The sequence below is a fragment of the Phalacrocorax aristotelis genome, unplaced genomic scaffold (genome assembly GCF_949628215.1).
Source record: "Phalacrocorax aristotelis unplaced genomic scaffold, bGulAri2.1 scaffold_378, whole genome shotgun sequence".
NCBI classification, from domain to species: domain Eukaryota; kingdom Metazoa; phylum Chordata; class Aves; order Suliformes; family Phalacrocoracidae; genus Phalacrocorax; species Phalacrocorax aristotelis.
Window position 1 is genome coordinate 1 of NW_027441144.1, and position 17,096 is coordinate 17,096.

General features: G+C 72.6%; 2 protein-coding genes and 1 long non-coding RNA gene across 3 annotated transcripts; all 3 read left to right on the forward strand.

Annotated features, from left to right (window-relative positions):
- The first annotated feature begins 12 nt into the window (after positions 1–12).
- Positions 13–671, forward strand: LOC142050948 (uncharacterized). Its single transcript, XR_012658222.1, has 4 exons — positions 13–115; positions 194–232; positions 454–484; positions 572–671. It is a non-coding gene; the product is annotated as an uncharacterized LOC142050948 (long non-coding RNA).
- A 68-nt stretch (positions 672–739) lies between these two features.
- On the forward strand, positions 740–7,535 carry LOC142050946 (mitogen-activated protein kinase kinase kinase kinase 2-like). Its single transcript, XM_075080151.1, has 13 exons — positions 740–777; positions 889–930; positions 1,372–1,456; positions 1,560–1,639; positions 1,738–1,798; positions 2,725–2,794; positions 3,110–3,168; positions 3,687–3,792; positions 3,884–4,051; positions 5,325–5,393; positions 5,754–5,841; positions 7,063–7,118; positions 7,200–7,535. The coding sequence occupies exons 3-13, from the start codon at positions 1,372–1,374 to the stop codon at positions 7,285–7,287; spliced, it is 930 nt and encodes a 309-aa protein (XP_074936252.1). The 5' UTR covers positions 740–777; positions 889–930; the 3' UTR covers positions 7,288–7,535.
- Positions 7,536–9,362: 1,827 nt separating this feature from the next.
- Positions 9,363–17,093, forward strand: LOC142050949 (uncharacterized; the record flags this gene model as incomplete). Its single annotated transcript, XM_075080152.1, has 6 exons — positions 9,363–10,069; positions 11,335–11,460; positions 13,303–13,378; positions 14,970–15,122; positions 15,204–15,293; positions 17,078–17,093. Coding segments are annotated over exons 1-6 (1,119 nt in total), but the record flags the coding sequence as incomplete, so codon positions are not given.
- Between the last annotated feature and the right edge of the window lie 3 nt (positions 17,094–17,096).

Below are 17,096 nucleotides of genomic sequence, written 5' to 3' on the forward strand. Positions count from 1 at the left end.
AGGTTTGGGGGCTCCGGGGGGGCTTGGGGGGGGTGGGGGTGCCCCAGCGCCCCTGACCCCCCCCCGGGCAGAGCGAGGAGGATGATGACGACTGGACCTTCCTGGGAGATGAAGAGTAAGTGGGGGGGGGGAGGGGTCAGGTTTGGGGGTGCCCCCCCCGTGGGGCTCACCCCCCCCCCATCTCGCCCCCCAGGAGCCTCCTGCAGTCGGTGGAGGACGCCCTGGAGCAGCGGTGAGGGGGGGGTCCCCAACCCCCCCGGGCCCCCCCCCAAAACCGTGGGCCCCCCCCCCCCGACCCCTGTGTCCCGTCGAGGGGGGTCCCCAGACCCCTGGGGCCTCTCGGGGGCCCCCCCAAAGGCCCCGCGCCCCCCCCAAACCCTTGGAACCCCTCGGGGGGAGCCCCCAAACCCGTGGGGACCCCCCGCCCCCCCTGACCCCCCCGTGCCCCCCCAGGAGCCTGACCGTCCGCCCCGCCGCCCCCCAGGTAGGTGCCCCCCACACCCCCCGACCCCCCCCCCACAGCGGGGGTGCTGCCCCCCCCTCACTCCTCTGTGCCCCCCCCCCCCCCCAGGACCTCCCGGACCCGCCCTCGCCCCCCCCCGAAGCGCCCCTTTGGGAGGGGGGGGGGCTGGGAGCCGGCCCCCCCCCGAGGGGCCCCCCCCCGAGCGCCCCCCCCGAGGAGAGCCCCCCGAGCACCCCCAACGAGGGGGGGGGCCCCGCCGCCCCCCCCCCAGCCCCCCCAGTTCGCCCCTAGGCTGGGCCAGCGCCGGGCTGGAGGTGGGTGCCCCGCCCCCCCCGCCCCCCCCCGCACCCCTGGGTCCCCCCAGGATGGGGGGGGGGGATCCCAAATTGGGGGGGGACACACTGACGGCCCCCCCTACCTTGCAGAGACCCCCCTGCCACGGGCTCCCCCCGACCCCCGAAGTCCCCGTGAGTGGGGGGGGGGGTCAGGGATGGGGGTCAGGGATGGGGGGTCAGGGATGGGGGGCAGGCATGGGGGGCAGGCATGGGGGGCAGGCAGGGGGGGCAGGGGATGGGGGGGCAGGGATGGGGGGCAGGCATGGGGGGCAGGGATGGGGGGGCAGGGATGGGGGGGCAGGCATGGGGGGCAGGGATGGGGGGCAGGCATGGGGGGCAGGCATGGGGGGCAGGGATGCGGGGCAGGGATGGGGGGGCAGGGATGGGGGGGCAGGCATGGGGGGGCAGGGATGGGGGGACAGGGATGGGGGGACAGGGATGGGGGGCAGGCATGGGGGGCAGGCATGGGGGGGCAGGGATGGGGGGCAGGCATGGGGGGCAGGCATGGGGGGCAGGGATGGGGGGCAGGGATGGGGGGCAGGGATGGGGGGGCTCTGACCGTGTCCCCCCCAGATGGGCGCCTGCTTCGCCAAGGTCCTGGACCGCTGCTCGCTGCGCATCAGCGCCGCCCTCACCTGGGCGCACCCCGAGACGCGAGGTGGGGGGCGGGGGGGTCCCCTCCCCCACCCCCCGAGCCCCCCTCCCCCACCCCCCGAGCCCCCCTCCCCCACCGACCCCCCACATCCCCCCCTGCCCCCCAGATCTGCACCTGCTGCTGGGGGCGGACGAGGGGCTCTTCGCCCTCAACCTGCGGGAGCTGCAGGAGGACACGCCGCAGAAGGTGGGGGGCTGGGGGGGGCTGAGGGGGCCGGGGGGGGGGCCGGGGGAGCGCCCCCCCGGAGACGGGACCCCCCCCAAAACCTCTGCCCCCCCCCCCAGCTCCTGCCCCAGCGCTGCACCTGGCTGCACTGCATCAGCGACGTCCTGCTCACGCTCGCAGGTGGGGGGACTTGGGGGGCTGGGGGGGGCTGGGTGGAGATGGGGGGCTGGGGGGGGCTGCCGTGGGGATATGTGGGGCTGGGGGGCTGGGGGGAGATGTGGGGCTGGGGAGGTCTGCCGGGGGAAGATGTGGGGCTGAGGGCGCTGGGGGGAGATGGGGAGCTGGGGGGGGCTGCCGGAGGGAGATGTGGGGCTGGGGGGCTGGGGGGAGATGGGGAGCTGGGGGGGGCTGCCGGAGGGAGATGTGGGGCTGGGGTGCTGGGGGGAGATGGGGAGCTGGGGGGGGCTGCCGGAGGGAGATGTGGGGCTGAGGCCGCTGGGGGGAGATGGGGAGCTGGGGGGGGCTGCCGGCGGGAGATGTGGGGCTGGGGGGCTGGGGGGAGATGGGGAGCTGGGGGGGGCTGCCGTGGGGAGATGTGGGGCTGGGGGGCTGGGGGGAGATGGGGAGCTGGGGGGGGCTGCCGGGGGGAGATGTGGGGCTGAGGGCGCTGGGGGGAGATGTGGGGCTGGAGGGGGCTGCCGGGGGGAGATGTGGGGCTGAGGGGCTGGGTGGATATGTGGGGCTGGGGGGGGCTGCCGTGGGGAGATGTGGGGCTGGGGGGAGATGTGGGGCTGAGGGCGCTGGGGGGAGATGTGGGGCTGGGGGGGCTGCCGTGGGGAGATGTGGGGCTGGGGGGGCTGGGGGGAGATGTGGGGCTGGGATACAGGGGGCGGGGGGAGCTGTTATGGGGCTGGGGGGGTTCTGGAGTGATGTGGGGCTGGTGGTGTTGGGGGGCTGGGCTATGGGGGGGGGCTGGGGGGGTGCGGTGAGATGTGGGGCTGGGCTATGGGGGGCTGGGGGGGGCCGGGGAGGTGTGGGGCCGGGCTATGGGGGGCTGGGGTCTCTGTGGGGCCAGGCCGTGGGGCAGCCGCGTGTCCCCCCCCCAGGGCAGCCCCCCCAGCTCCTCTGCCACGACCTGCCGGGGCTCCTGCAGCCGCGCCGCCGCCTCCTGCCCCGGTAACGGCCCGCCGCCGTGGGGCTGCCCCACACCTGCCCCACACCTGCCCCCCCGCTGCCCCCCCGTCGCGGGGCTGTCCCACACCTGCCCCACACCTGCCCCCCCGCTGCCCCCCCCGCCGCGGGGCTGCCCCACACCTGCCCCCCTGCTGCTATGGGGCTGCCCCACACCTGCCCCCCCCGCTGCCCCCCCGCCGCGGGGCTGCCCCACACCTGCCCCACACCTGCCCCCCCACTGCCCCCTGCTGCCCCCCGCGCTATGGGGCTGCCCCCCAACTCCCCCTCCATGGGGCCGCCCCCCATTACCGCCCCCAGGCGGGGCCCCCTCTCCTCCAAGGTGCCCCACACCAAGGGCTGCCTGCGCTGCTGCGTGGGTAAGGGGGGGGCCCGGGGGGGCTGTGGGGGGGGTCCGGGGGGCGGGGGGGGCTGGGGGGTCCGGGGGCCCGGGGGGGCTGGGGGGGGGGTCCAGGGGGCGGGGGGGGGGCTGGGGGGGTCCGGGGGCCCGGGGGGGCGGGGGGCGCTGTGGGGGGGCCAGGGGGGCCTGTGGGGGGGCTCGGGTGGGCGGGGGGGGCCGGGGGGCGCTATGGGGGGGCACGGGGGGGGCTGGTGGGGGGGGCCCGGTCATGGGGGGGTGGGTTGGGGGGGGTCCTTTGGTGTGTGTGGGGGGGTCCCGGCTGGGGGAGGGGGGGTCCCGGGGTTTGGGGTGACCCCCGGGTTGGGGGGGGGGGTCTGGGGGGGGGTCCCAGGTGGGGCGGGGGGTCTCAGGGTTTGGGGTGCGGGGGGGGGGTGCCGGGGGGGTCCCCGCGGGGGGGCGGGTGCCCCCAGCCATGGGGGAGCCGGGGCAGGGACGGGGCGGGGCGGGGGGGTCACTCTCGCGGCGGGACCCCCCCAGCCGGGGACCCCCGGGGGGGGCCGCGCGTTCCTGGGGGTCGCCCTCCCCACCGCCGCCCTCCTGCTGCGCTGGAGCCCCCCCCCGCCGCCGCTTCGCCCTCCTGCAGGTGAGGGGGGGGCCGGGGGGGCCGGGGGGGGTTCGGGAGGGGGGGGGCCGGGTGAAGGGGGAGCGCTGACCCCCCCCCCGCCCCCCCCCAGCGCGTGCCCGTGGCCCCGCCCCCCCCTCCGGCGCTCTTCGAGCTGCTGCTGGTGCCGGGGGGGGCGACCCCCAAAATCTGCCTGGGGGGCGGCCCCCCCCCCGCCCCCCCCGCGGCCGCCTCCGCTTCCGGCTGCTGGGGGCGGGGGGCGCCCCCGAGCCCCCCCCCGGTGAGGCTCGCGGGGGCGGGGGGGCGATCTTGGGGTCCTGGGGGGGGCGGGGGGGGGATTTGGGGGTGCGGGGGGGGGCTGAGGGGGGGATTTGGGGGTGCGGGGGGCGATCTTGGGGTCCGGGGGGGGGCGGGGGGGGATTTGGGGGTGCGGGGGGGGGATCTTGGGGTCCGGGGAGGGGCTGGGGGGGGATTTGGGGGTGCGGGGGGGGGGGATCTTGGGGTCCGGGGAGGGGCTGAGGGGGGGATTTGGGGGGTGCGGGGGGGGGGATCTTGGGGTCCGGGGGGGGGCTGGGGGGGGATTTGGGGGTGCGGGGGGGGGATCTTGGGGTCCGGGGGGGGCGGGGGGGGATTTGGGGGTGCGGGGGGGGGATCTTGGGGTCCGGGGAGGGGCTGAGGGGGGGATTTGGGGGTGCGGGGGGGGGATCTTGGGGTCCGGGGAGGGGCTGGGGGGGGATTGGGGGTGCGGGGGGGGGATCTTGGGGTCCGGGGAGGGGCTGGGGGGGGATTTGGGGGTGCGGGGGGGGATCTTGGGGTCCGGGGGGGGGCTGAGGGGGGATTTGGGGGTGCGGGGGGGGGATCTTGGGGTCCGGGGGGGGGCTGGGGGGGGATTTGGGGGTGCGGGGGGGGGATCTTGGGGTCCGGGGGGGGCGGGGGGGGATTTGGGGGGTGCGGGGGGGGATCTTGGGGTCCGGGGGGGGCTGGGGGGGGATTTGGGGGTGCGGGGGGGGATCTTGGGGTCCGGGGGGGGGCTGGGGGGGGATTTGGGGGTGCGGGGGGGGGATCTTGGGGTCCGGAGGGGGCTGGGGGGGGATTTGGGGGTGCGGGGGGGGATCTTGGGGACGGGGGGGGGCTGGGGGGGGATTTGGGGGTGCGGGGGGGGGATCTTGGGGTCCGGGGGGGGCGGGGGGGGATTTGGGGGTGCGGGGGGGGATCTTGGGGTCCGGGGGGGGCTGGGGGGGGATTTGGGGGTGCGGGGGGGGATCTTGGGGTCCGGGGGGGCGGGGGGGGATTTGGGGGTGCGGGGGGGGATCTTGGGGTCCGGGGGGGGCTGGGGGGGGATTTGGGGGTGCGGGGGGGGATCTTGGGGTCCTGGGGGGGGCTGGGGGGGGGATTTGGGGGTGCGGGGGGGGGGGATCTTGGGGTCCGGGGGGGGGCTGGGGGGGGTTGGGGGGCCGGGGAGGGGTTGGGGGGTCTGGGAGGGGGGTCTGTTCCGGGGGGGCGATTTGGGGGCACTTTGGGGACCCCCGCCCCCCCCGCAGCCCCCCCCGCAGCCCCCCCCGCCCGCGAGGCCACGCACGTGGCCCAGGTGGGGCCCGACGCCGCCCTCGTCTGCTTCGAGCGTGAGCCCGGGGGGGTCCGGGGGGGTCCGGGGGGGTTTGGGGGGGGTCGGGGGGGTCCGGGGTGTCCGGGGGGGTTTGGGGGGGGTCGGGGGGGTCGGGGGGGTCCGGGGTGTCCGGGGGGTATGGGGTGGCGGGGGGTCGGGGGGCGAGGGGGGGGTCCGGGGGGGTTTGGGAGGGGTCGGGGGGGTTCGGGGGGGTTTGGGGGGGTTTGGGGGGGACAGGGAGGGGTTGGGGGGCCGGGGAGGGTCGGGGGGACGGGGGTATTGGGGGGCTGGGGGGTGTTATGTGGGGCAGGGGGGGTTTGGGGGGGGCCGGGGGGGTTTGGGGGCGCCGGGGTCCCCAGCCCTGCCCCCCCCCCAGGCTGTGTCTGGCTGGTGGATCTGGGGGGGCGCCCCCTCCCCGCCCTGGGCCCCCCACCTCACCTTCGACTTCCCCGTGGAGACCCTCGGTGAGGGGGGGTCTCAGGGTGCCCCGGGGGGGTCTCGGGGTGCCCCGGGGGGGGTCTCGGGGTTCGGCGGGCCCGGGGGGGGGTCTTGGGGTGCCCCGGGGGGGGGTCTCGGGGTGCCCGGGGGGGGGTCTCGGGGTTCCCCGGGGGGGGGTCTCGGGGTTCGGCGGGCCCGGGGGGGCTCGGGGTGCCCGGGGGGGGCTCGGGGTGCCGCGGGGGGGGGGTCTCGGGGTTCGGCGGGCCCGGGGGGGCTCGGGGTGCCCGGGGGGGGCTCGGGGTTCGGCGGGCCCGGGGAGGGGTCTCGGGGTGCCCCGGGGGGGGGTCTCGGGGTTCGGCGGGCCCGGGGGGGGGTCTCGGGGTGCCGCGGGGGGGTCTCGGGGTTCGGCGGGCCCGGGGGGCGGTCTCGGGGTGCCGCGGGGGGGTCTCGGGGCCCCCGCGGTGTTTGGGGGCTCACGGGGATTTGGGGGCGCAGTGTGTCTGCGGGACAGTGTCCTGGCCTTCGGGCGCCACGGGGTGCAGGGGCGCAGCCTGGGGGGCAACGAGGTGGGTCTGGGGGTGCGGGGGGGTGCGGGGGGGGTGTGCGGGGGTGCAGGGGCGCAGCCTGGGGGGCAACGAGGTGGGTCTGGGGGTGCGGGGGGGTGCGGGGGGGGTGTGCGGGGGTGCAGGGGCGCAGCCTGGGGGGCAACGAGGTGGGTCTGGGGGTGCGGGGGGGTGCGGGGGGGGTGTGCGGGGGTGCAGGGGCGCAGCCTGGGGGGCAACGAGGTGGGTCTGGGGGTGCGGGGGGGTGCGGGGGGGGTGTGCGGGGGTGCAGGGGCGCAGCCTGGGGGGCAACGAGGTGGGTCTGGGGGTGCGGGGGGGTGCGGGGGGGGGTGTGTGGGGGTGCAGGGGCGCAGCCTGGGGGGCAACGAGGTGGGTCTGGGGGTGCGGGGGGGTGCGGGGGGGGTGTGGGGGGGTGCAGGGGCGCAGCCTGGGGGGCAACGAGGTGGGTCTGGGGGTGCGGGGGGTGCGGGGGGGGGTGGGGGTGCCGGGGGGGTTTGGGGGCACTATTTGTGGGGCTGGGGGTGCGGGGGGTGCGGGGGGGGGTGGGGGTGCAGGGGGGGTTTGGGGGCACTATTTGTGGGGCTGGGGGTGACAGGGGGCTGAAGTTTGGGGGGGGGCCGCGGTTGGGGGGGGCGAGGCCAGATTTGGGGTGTCCCCCCCCATCCCCCCCCGTGCCCCCCCCAGGTGACGCAGGAGGTGATGGACGAGTCCCGCGTGTTCCGCGTCCTGGGGGCCAACAGGTACCGGGGGGGGGTGTCCCCATTTTGGGGGGGTCCCCCCCAGTTCCGGGGGTCCCCCCCAACCCCGTGACCCCCCCCCAGGGACATCATCCTGGAGAGCCGCCCCGTGGGGGACCCCCAGGCCCCCGCCAGCCTCCACCTCCTCACCGGCCACCAGAGCAGCTTTTAGGGGGGGACCCCCCCCCATTTTGGGGGCGCCCCCCAATTTTAAGGGGACCCCCTTAATTTTAAAGGGGGACCCCGCCCCAAGAAAACCAACCATCCTGAGAAAGCGGGGGCCCCCCCAACCTGCAATAAGGGGTGGTGCCCCCCCCCCGGCGGTTTGGGGGGGCTGGTTTGGGGGTGCCCCCCCCCCCCCCGGTTTGGGGGTTCGCGCTGGAACGAGCCCCGGGGGGGGGGGAGGGGAATAAACGTGGACCTGAGAGAAAGTGTTGGGGTTTGGGGGGGTTTTGGGGGGGCCGGGGAGGGTTTGGGGGTTCGGGGGGGGTTTGGGGGGCCGGGGAGGGTTTGGGGGGGGTTGGGGGGGCCGGGGAGGGTTTGGGGGTTCGGGGGGGGTTTGGGGGGGCCGGGGAGGGTTTGGGGGTTCGGGGAGGGTTTGGGGGGTTCGGGGGGGGTTTGGGGGTTCGGGGTGGGTTTGGGGGGGCCGGGGTGGGTTTGGGGGGGGTTGGGGGGGCCGGGGAGGGTTTGGGGGTTCGGGGGGGGTTCGGGGGGGGTTGGGGGGGCCGGGGAGGGTTTGGGGGGTTCGGGGGGGGTTTGGGGGTTCGGGGTGGGTTTGGGGGGGCCGGGGTGGGTTTGGGGGGGGTTCGGGGGGGCCGTGGAGGGTTTGGGGGGGCCGGGGAGGGTTTGGGGGGTTGGGGGGCCGGGGAGGGTTTGGGGGTTCGGGGGGGGTTTGGGGGGGCCGGGGGGGATTTTGGTGGGGTTTGGGGGACACCGGGATGGATTTGGGGGTTCTGGGGGAGATTTGGGGGTCCGGGGGGGGGTCAAGGGGAAATTGGGGGAGGGTCCAGGGGGGTCTTTGTGGGTTCAGAGGGGATTTGGGGTTCAGGGAGGGTTTATGGGGGGATTTAGGGGGGGTCCGGGGGTCTTTGGGGGGTTCTGGGGGAGTTTTGGGGGGTGCAGGGGGATGTGGGGGCTTGGGGGCACCTGGGGGGGTCCGGGGAGGTCTTTGGGGGCTCAGAGACGGTTTGGGGGTCCAGGAGGGGATTTAGGGGAAGAGGGGGGGTGTTTGGGGGGGTCTGGAGCAGATTTGGGGGTCCTGGAGGGGGTTTAGGGGGGTCTTGGGGGGTTCAGTGGGGGGTCTGGGTGGGTTTGGAGGCGCCGAGCGGGTTTGGGGGGGATTTGGGGGTCCAGAAGGGGATTTAGGGGGTCCAGGGGGTGTTGGGGGGGGCCGGGGCGGATTTGGGGGCGCGAGGGGGGATTTAGGAGGGCGTTTGGGGGGGTCTTTGGGGGTCCGGGGGGGGTTTTGGGGGTTTCCGGGCGAGTTCGGAAGTTCAGAGGGGGTTGGGGGGGATTTGGGGGTCCAGGAGGGGATTTGGGGGCTCGGGGGGGGGGTTGGGAGGGTCCAGGGGGGGTCTTTGGGGGGACGGGGGGGCCCGGGGGCGGGGCTGGGGGTTCCGGCACGGCTGGGGGGGGGGTTTGGGCCGGATTTGGGGGGTTTTGGGGGGGATTTGGGGGGGTCCCGGGCGGGGGGGGGGAGGGGTGGGCGCCGCCTCCCATGAGCCTTTGCGCGCGGGGGGGGGGCGGCGCCGGACGAACTCTCGCGATGCTTCGCCGCGAGGTTTTGGCGGGCTGCGCTCCGCCGCGCGGCACCGCCCGCCCCCTCGCCCCTCCTCCGCCAATCAAGCGGCGCGACCCTTACGCGACGGGCGAGCCCGCCAATGAGGCGTCGCGTAGGCGTCCGCCCAATGAGGGGCTAGGCAAGCGCCGACGTCAGCAGTGCCCGGCACGGGGTCTACCAACGCCCCCGTCCGGGGGCGCGGGGCGGGGCGACGCGTAGCCAATGGCGGCGGTCCCCCCGGGGCGGGCCCGCCCTCCACCGCCCCGCCCAACTCGCGCCGCGCCTGATCGACACCCCCGCCCTCCAATCACCATCTCCGCCGCCTCAGCGCTTGTACCCGCCCCACCGCCCGCCCCCCCACCCAATCGCTGAGCGCGGCGCGCAGACTGGCACCCCCGCCGCCCAACGGGAAAGCGCGGCGGCTCTGACGGACGTGCCGCCGGGCCAATGAGCGTCGCGCGCGGGCTGAGGCGGCGTGGAAGGTTCGCGAAGGCCGGCGGCTGAGGGGAGGCTTCTATGGCGACCGGGGCGAACGCCACGCCGCTGGGCAAGCTCCACCCGCCGCCGCCGCCGGGGAAGCCCGGCTTCCCGCTGCCGCCGCCCCCCGGCATCGTCCTTCCCGGGCCGCCGCCTCCGCCGCCGCCTCCTCCTCCGCCGGGCGCGGGCGGCCAGGCCCTGCTCGGCCCGATGGCGGCCGCCGCGTACCCCTTCGCCGCGCTGCCGCCGCCGCCCCCGCCGCCCCCGCCGCCCCCGCCGCCGCCTCAGCCCCAGCCGCCGCAGCAGCAGCCGCCGCCGCCGCCGCCCCCGCCGCCCCAGCAGCAGCAGCAGCAGCAGCAGCCGGCGGCCCAGGCGCCGCCGGCGGCCCCGCAGCAGCAGCAACAGCCGCAGCCGCAGCCGGCGGCTCCCGCGGCCTATGGGCAGTACCGCTTCCCCTCGCCGCCCCCCGGGCACGACCCGCCCGCCGCCCCGCAGGCCCCGCCGGCCGCCCCCCCCCAGGCGCAGCCGCAGCCCCAGCCGGGCCCCGCGGCCCAGCAGCCGGCCGTGGCGGCGGCCGCGGCCCCGCAGAGGCCCGAGGAGAGCGGGCCCGGCCCGGCCGGCGCCGCGGCGGGAGGCGCGGGGCAGAGCGAGGCGGGCGGGAGGGCGGCCGGCGGCCATAAGGGCTCCAGGAGGTCAGGTACGGCCCGACGGGGGGGACCGGGGGGGTTTAGGAGGGATCGGGGGGCTTGGGGGGGCCGGCGGGAGGAAGAGGGGACCGGGGGGGTTTAGGAGGGATCGGGGGGCTTGGGGGGGCCGGCGGGAGGAAGAGGGGACTGGAGGTGTTTAGGAGGGATCGAGGGGTTTGGGGGCCCGGCGGGGGGTGGGGTAGCTCTGGAAGGAAGGGGGGGTTTGGGGGAGCGACAGGGGGGTTTTGGGGGGCCGACGGGGGGGGTGGGGGAGCTTCGGAAGGAGGGGGGGATTATGGGGAGTCAAGGGGGTTGGGGCACGGGGGAGATGGGGGAGCTCCGGAAGGAAGGGGGGGGTGGGCGTTTTGGGGGGCGACGGGGGGGTTTTAGGGGACGGCAGGGGGGTGGGGGAGCTCCGGAAGGAAGGGGGGGTTTGGGGGAGCGACAGGGGGGTTTGGGCGGCCGGCAAGGGGGGTGGGGGAGCTCGGGAAGGAGGGGGGGTTTGGCGGGCTGACGGGAGATATAGTGGGTCGGGACGATTTGGGGGGGCGGCAGGGGGGTTTGGGGGGCCGACAGGGGGGTGGGGGAGCTCCGGAAGGGGAAGGGAGCGGTCAGAGGGGTGACGGGGGCCCAAGAGGTTACGGGGGGTGAAGGGAGATTTTGGGGGGGGGGTATTGGGGGGCCTGGCGGTTGGGGAAGCTCCGGAAGGAAGGGGGAGGTTATGGGGGGGTCAGGGGGGTGACGGGGTGTGAGGAGAGATACGGGGGGGTCAGGGGAGTTGGGGGGCAAAGGGCGTTTATGGGGGGCAGGAGGGCGAGGGACAATATGGGGGGCTAGGGGGAGGCGAGGGGGGGTGGGGGGGGTTAGGGGGAGGCTGGAAACAGCAGGAAGAAAGTGGGGGGTGGGGGGGGGCAAAGGGTAAAAGGTGAGCCGGGGGGTTTGCGGGGGCAGGAGTAAAAGGGGGGGCCCCGAACTCCCACCAGGGGCAGAGCGACCCATCCCCCGCAGCCATCTTGCGTGCGTGTCCCCGGGGGGGGTCTCGGGGCGACCCCAGATCCCCCGGGGTTGCCCAAACCGGGGTGTTTTTGCCCAAAGCAGGGTGTTTCCGCCCCCGGGGTCGCCCAAAGCAGGGTGTTTTCCCCCAGAACGGCCCAAACCAGGGCGTTTTTGCCCAACGTGGGGTGTTTCCACCCCCGGGGTCACCCGAACCGGGGCGTTTTTGCCCAAAGCGGGGTGTTTCCGCCCCAACGGGTGTTTGTGCCCCGGCCTCTCGCAGACTTCCCGCGGAAGCGGAAGCGGAGCCGCTGGAACCAGGACTCGCTGGAGCAGAAGACGGTGATCCCGGGGATGCCGACGGTCATCCCGCCCGGGCTGACGCGCGAGCAGGAGCGCGCCTACATCGGTAACGCCGCCGCGTCCCGCGCCGGGACCCCCGGGGGGGCTGCGCCCCGCGCCCGCGGCTGGGGACGGAACCCCCCGCTCTGGGGCTGCCCCGCGCCCTCGGTTGGGGCCGGAACCCCCCGGTTTGGGGCTGGGGTACCTGGCACCCACATTTAGGGACAGACCTCCCCGGTTTGGGGCTGCCCAGTAGCCGCATGTGGGGACAGAACCCCCTGATTTGGGGCTGGGGTACCTGGCACCCGGCACCCACATTTAGGGACAGAACCCCCCAGGTTTGGGCCTGCCCAGCGCCCTCGTTTGGGGACAGAACCCCCCAATTTGGAGCTGGGGCACCTGGCACCCACATTTAGGGACAGAACCCCCTGATTTGGGGCTGCTCAGCGCCCTCGTTTGGGGCCAGAACTCCCTGGTTTGGCGCTTCCCAGTAGCCGCATGTGGGGCCGGAACCCCCCCAATTTGGGTCTGAGGCACCCAGCGCCCACATTTGGGGCCGGAACCCCCCAATTTGGGTCTGGGGCACCCAGCGCCCGCGTTTGGGGGCAGAACCCCCCGGTTTGGGGCTGGGGCGCCCAGCACCCACCACCCAGGGCCCACGTTTGGGGACAGAACCCCCCGGTTTGGGGCAAACCCCGCCCCGTTTGAGGGAACGGGTGCGCTTGGGCAGGAACCTGCTCTTTTTGGGTCAGAACGGCTGCTTTTTGGGCAACGGTGCGCTTTTCCCGGCGCTCAGGCCGGGTGGTCGGGCGACACCGCCTGGGCTTTTTGGTAACAACACCTGGTTTTGGTAAAACGTGTGGGTTTTTAGGTAATAACGTGGTTTTTAATGAAATGTGTGTTTTTTTAGTGAATTGCCTAGTTTTGGTAATAACGTTTGTTTTCTTGGATAATAACGCTTGATTTTGTTAATAATGTCTGTTTATTGAAGTAACGATGTCTGTTTTCTTGGGTAATAATGGCTAATTTCAACAATAACGTCTTTTTTTGGGGTTACGATGCCTAGTTTTGATAACAATGTGGTTTTTTTAGGTAATAACGTGTATTTCTTTAGGTAATAACGCTTATTTTTTTAAATAACGATGTGTAGTTTGGTTAATAACGTTCTTTTTGGGTGATAATGTTTGGTGTTTAGATAACAATGCTTAGTTGTGTAATAACGTGATTTTTTTAGGTTACAATGCTTAGTTTTGGTAATAATGCCTATTTTTTTTTAGGTAGAAATGTTTAGTTATATTAATAACATGGTTTTTTTAGGTAATAACGTGTGGTTTTCTAGGTAATAATGCCTAGTTTTGATAACAATGCCTATTTTCAGTAATAACTTGGGTTTTTTTGGGTAATAACCTGTGTTTTCTAGGTGACAATGCCTAGTTTTGGTAATAACCTGTTTTTTGGGGGGTAATAACTTGTGTTTTCTAGGTGACAATGCCTAGTTTTGATAACAATGCCTATTTTCTAGTAATAACCTGTTTTTTTGGGGGTAATAACTTGTGTGTTTAGGTAACAATGCCTAGTTTTGGTAACAATGCCTATTTTTTTAGGTAATAATTGACGTTTCTTTAGGTAACAATGGTGGTTTTTTAGCACCAATGTGTTGTTTTGGGTGACAATGCCTGGGTTTTGGTACCGAGCTGCTGGTTGTGTCACGGGCCCGCCTGGCCTCGGGGTCCCTTCGGGGTCCCGCCGCCCGCCCCCCCCGGGGCGAAGCCGCTGGTTTTCGGCAGCGCCGGGCGGGAGCGGCCGCTCTTTTGGTGGGAATGTCTGTTGTTTTGGGCCAGAATGTCCTTTTTTTTGGTAACTGTGTCTCCCCCCCCCCCCCTTTCTGTCCTAACCGGGTTTCTTCCAGTGCAACTGCAGATCGAAGACCTGACTCGCAAACTGCGCACGGGAGACCTGGGCATCCCCCCTAACCCTGAGGACAGGTTGGGACCTTCCCCCGGGGCGCAGCCCCCCCTCCCGGGGCGCAGCCCCCCACCCCGGCGCAGCCCCCCCCGGCGCAGCCCCCCCCCCCCCGGGGCGCATCTTGCCCTCAATTACCTCGATTTTTTGCTCCCCTGGCGCCGCAGCGGGGACCCCCACCCTCACCCCCACCCCGGGGGAGGGGCTGCAGCCTCACACCCCGTGGATTAGTGCCCCCCCCCCGGCGGATTAATTAATTAGTGCCCCCCCCCCGGCGGATTAATTAATCAGTGCCCCCCCCCCATGGCGGCTTAACAAGCCCCGTGAGCCTGATGGTGGCCGGGGGGGAGGGGGAGGAGGAGGAGCCTATCCAGGGCCTTCCTCGCCTGCCCCGCCGCCTCTTCACGGCCCCCCCCCACCTTTTTCCCCTCGTTTCCCCCCAATTTGGTTAAAATCGGCTCCCGAGGGCGGCCGCCGCCGTTTCCCTCCCCCCAAAATGGTCAAATTGCCCCTCCCCCGCCCAGTCCTTGCCTCTTTGGGGCCGGGGGTCCCTCCCCTGCGGCGGCGGGGGCTTCATGAGGGGGCCGGCGGGCGGGGCGAGGGGGGCGGGGCGGGGAGGGGGGCCCCGCCCGGCGCTTGGGTTTTGGGGGGAAACCCAGGAAAATCCGCAATAACCCAGCCTTGCTCCTCCGCAGCGCGCCAGGGCCCAGCGCATCAAGGAGCCGGGGCGTCGTTAGCGGGCGGGGGGGGGGGGGGGGCGGTTATTAACGGCTAATTAACGAGCGGCGATTAGCTGACCTTTCGTTTCGCGTGTCGACAGTTCCCTTCAGGCCGCGAGGACGGCGGCGCCGGGCGGTTGGTAACCCCGAAAAGTCTCTTTCTCGCCCCAAAAGGGGTGCAGGTCTCCGACGGGCGCCCGGGACGTTAGGGTTCCGCGGGAGCCGCCTCTGCTCTTCCCTTCCTGCAGCCTCCGCCTAAATTGTGCGGCTTTGGGGGAGTTGGGGCGGGGGGGGGCGGCAAGAAAACCTTAACCAAAACTTGGAGGAATTGTGACTTTTTTTCCTTTTTCATAATTACTCTTGATGATTTTTGCCTTTAATCGATGATGATTCTGATTTTTAATCCTGGCTTTTCTCCCCCCGAACCACGGCTCTGCTAAACCGACCTCGACTCTTCCCTCCGTAGCTGCCGCCGCGCTGCCAAAAAAACAAACAAACAAACAAACTAGTTAAACCAACCCAAAAAGGGAGCTTCCCCCCCCCAAAAAAAAACCCGGAAGCTTTTCCTCTTAAAAACCAGAGAGACGGGGCGAAACGGGCCTCGATTGAGGGAGAAAAGGGGCGAAACGGGCCTCGACTGAGGGAGAAAAGGGGCAAAACCCCAACTTTTGCCTAAAAAAGGGAGAGGGGCGCCCCCGCCCCGCCCCCCCCCCCCGGGAGAGAAGGGCTGATTTGGGGGGCGCTAATTAACGGCCCCCCTTCTTCCCCCCCCATTAATGACCCCCGGATGGGGGGGCAGCCCCGCCCCGGCTGTGGGGGGGGTGCGGGGGGTCTCGGGGGGGTGTCAGGGGGTCTCTGGGGGGTCGCTGACCCCCCGCCCGCCCCCCCCTCCCAGGTCCCCCTCCCCGGAGCCCATCTACAACAGCGAGGGGAAGCGGCTGAACACGCGCGAGTTCCGCACGCGCAAGAAGCTGGAGGAGGAGCGGCACAACCTCATCACCGAGATGGTCGCCCTGAACCCCGACTTCAAGCCCCCCGCCGACTACAAGTGAGGGCGGGGGGGGGCACCCCGCTTCGGGGCCAGAGCCGGCCGGTTCGGGGCTCCCCCTGACCCCCCCTCCCCCCGCAGGCCGCCGGCGACGCGGGTCAGCGACAAGGTGATGATCCCGCAGGACGAGTACCCCGAGATCAACTTCGTGGGGCTCCTCATCGGCCCCAGGTGCGGCTGCGGGCCCCCCCCGACCCTTAACTGGCCCCCCCCCAGCCCCCCCCCCCGACCCCTAACCGGCCCTAACCAGCCCTAATTGGCCCCTTAACCAGCCCTAACCAGGCCTAACGAGGGTTAGTGAACCTGTGGCCCCTGGCTCTGCCTGGCTGGGGGGGCTGACACCCCCACCCCCCCACTGTCACCCTAAAAATTTGGGGGGCTCCTAACGATTCTGGGAGCTTGGGGAGCCGGGGCCGCTAACGAGGCCGGCGCTAACGAAGCCGGGGTGCTGCTGCCTTCCCACGCCCCACCTGGGGGGTGTCCTGGTGGGCCCCGGGGTCCCCCCACCCCAGTTCCACATGGTGCCCCCCTTCCCCCCAACATCCCCTGAGACATTTCAGGGGGGCTCCTAACAAGGCCAGGCTCTAACAAAGCCAAGGTGCGGCTGTGTCCCCCTGGGTGTCCCCCCCCATCATGGGGTGTCCCCTGGGTGTCCCCCATCTCCTGGGGAGGGCACAGGGTGACCCCTGGGTGTCCCCCCCCCATCGTGGGGCATCCCCTGGGTGTCCCCCATCTCCCGGGGCGGGCACAGGGTGACCCCTGGGTGTCCCCCCGCCATCGTGGGGTATCCCCTGGGTGTCCCCCATCTCGTGGGGAGGGCACAGGGTGACCCCTGGGTGTCCATCCCCCCCCCATCATGGGGCATCCCCTGGGTGTCCCGCATGTCCCAGGGTAGGGTGACCCCTGGGTGTCCCCCATCTCCTGGGGAGGGCACAGGGTGACCCCTGGGTGTCCGCCCCCATCGTGGGGTGTCCCCTGGGTGTCCCCCATCTCCTGGGGAGGGCACAGGGTGACCCCTGGGTGTCCCCCCCCCCATCGTGGGGCATCCCCTGGGTGTCCCCCATGTCCCAGGGCAGGGTGACCCCTGGGTGTCCCCCATCTCCTGGGGAGGGCACAGGGTGACCCCTGGGTGTCCCCCCCCCATCATGGGGTATCCCCTGGGTGTCCCCCATGTCCCAGGGCAGGGTGACCCCTGGGTGTCCCCCATCTCCCGGGGCGGGCACAGGGTGACCCCTGGGTGTCCCCCCCCCCCCATCGTGGGGTATCCCCTGGGTGTCCCCCATGTCCCAGGGTGGGCACAGGGTGACCCCTGGGTGTCCCCCATCTCCCGGGGCGGGCCCAGGGTGACCCCTGGGTGTCCCCCCCCATCGTGGGGCATCCCCTGGGTGTCCCCCATGTCCCAGGGCAGGGTGACCCCTGGGTGTCCCCCATCTCCTGGGGAGGGCACAGGGTGACCCCTGGGTGTCCCCCCCCCCCATCATGGGGTATCCCCTGGGTGTCCCCCATGTCCCAGGGCAGGGTGACCCCTGGGTGTCCCCCATCTCCCAGGGTGGGCACAGGGTGACCCCTGGGTGTCCCCCATCTCCCGGGGCGGGCACAGGGTGACCCCTGGGTGTCCCCCATCTCCTGGGGAGGGCACAGGGTGACCCCTGGGTGTCCGTCCCCCCCCCCCCCATCATGGGGCATCCCCTGGGTGTCCCCCCATCTCCCGGGGCGGGCACAGGGTGACCCCTGGGTGTCCCCCATCTCCCAGGGTGGGCACAGGGTGACCCCTGGGTGTCCCCCATCTCCCGGGGCGGGCACAGGGTGACCCCTGGGTGTCCGTCCCCCCCCCCCATCATGGGGCATCCCCTGGGTGTGTCCCGGGGCGGGCGCGCGGCGACCCCCGGCCCCCCCCCCCATCCCCCCGGGGCGGGCGCCCCCGGCCCACTGGGGTGCGTCCCGCGGCGGCGCAGGGGGAACACGCTGAAGAAC

Bases quoted from the DNA above. Each gene is read 5' to 3' on its own strand.
- LOC142050946 (XM_075080151.1), top strand. From the start codon at position 1,372: ATGGGCGCCTGCTTCGCCAAGGTCCTGGACCGCTGCTCGCTGCGCATC. The intron at 1,640-1,737 runs GTGGGGGGCTGG...CCCCCCCCCCAG, and splicing joins AGGAGGACACGCCGCAGAAG to CTCCTGCCCCAGCGCTGCAC. The intron at 1,799-2,724 runs GTGGGGGGACTT...TCCCCCCCCCAG, and splicing joins CGTCCTGCTCACGCTCGCAG to GGCAGCCCCCCCAGCTCCTC.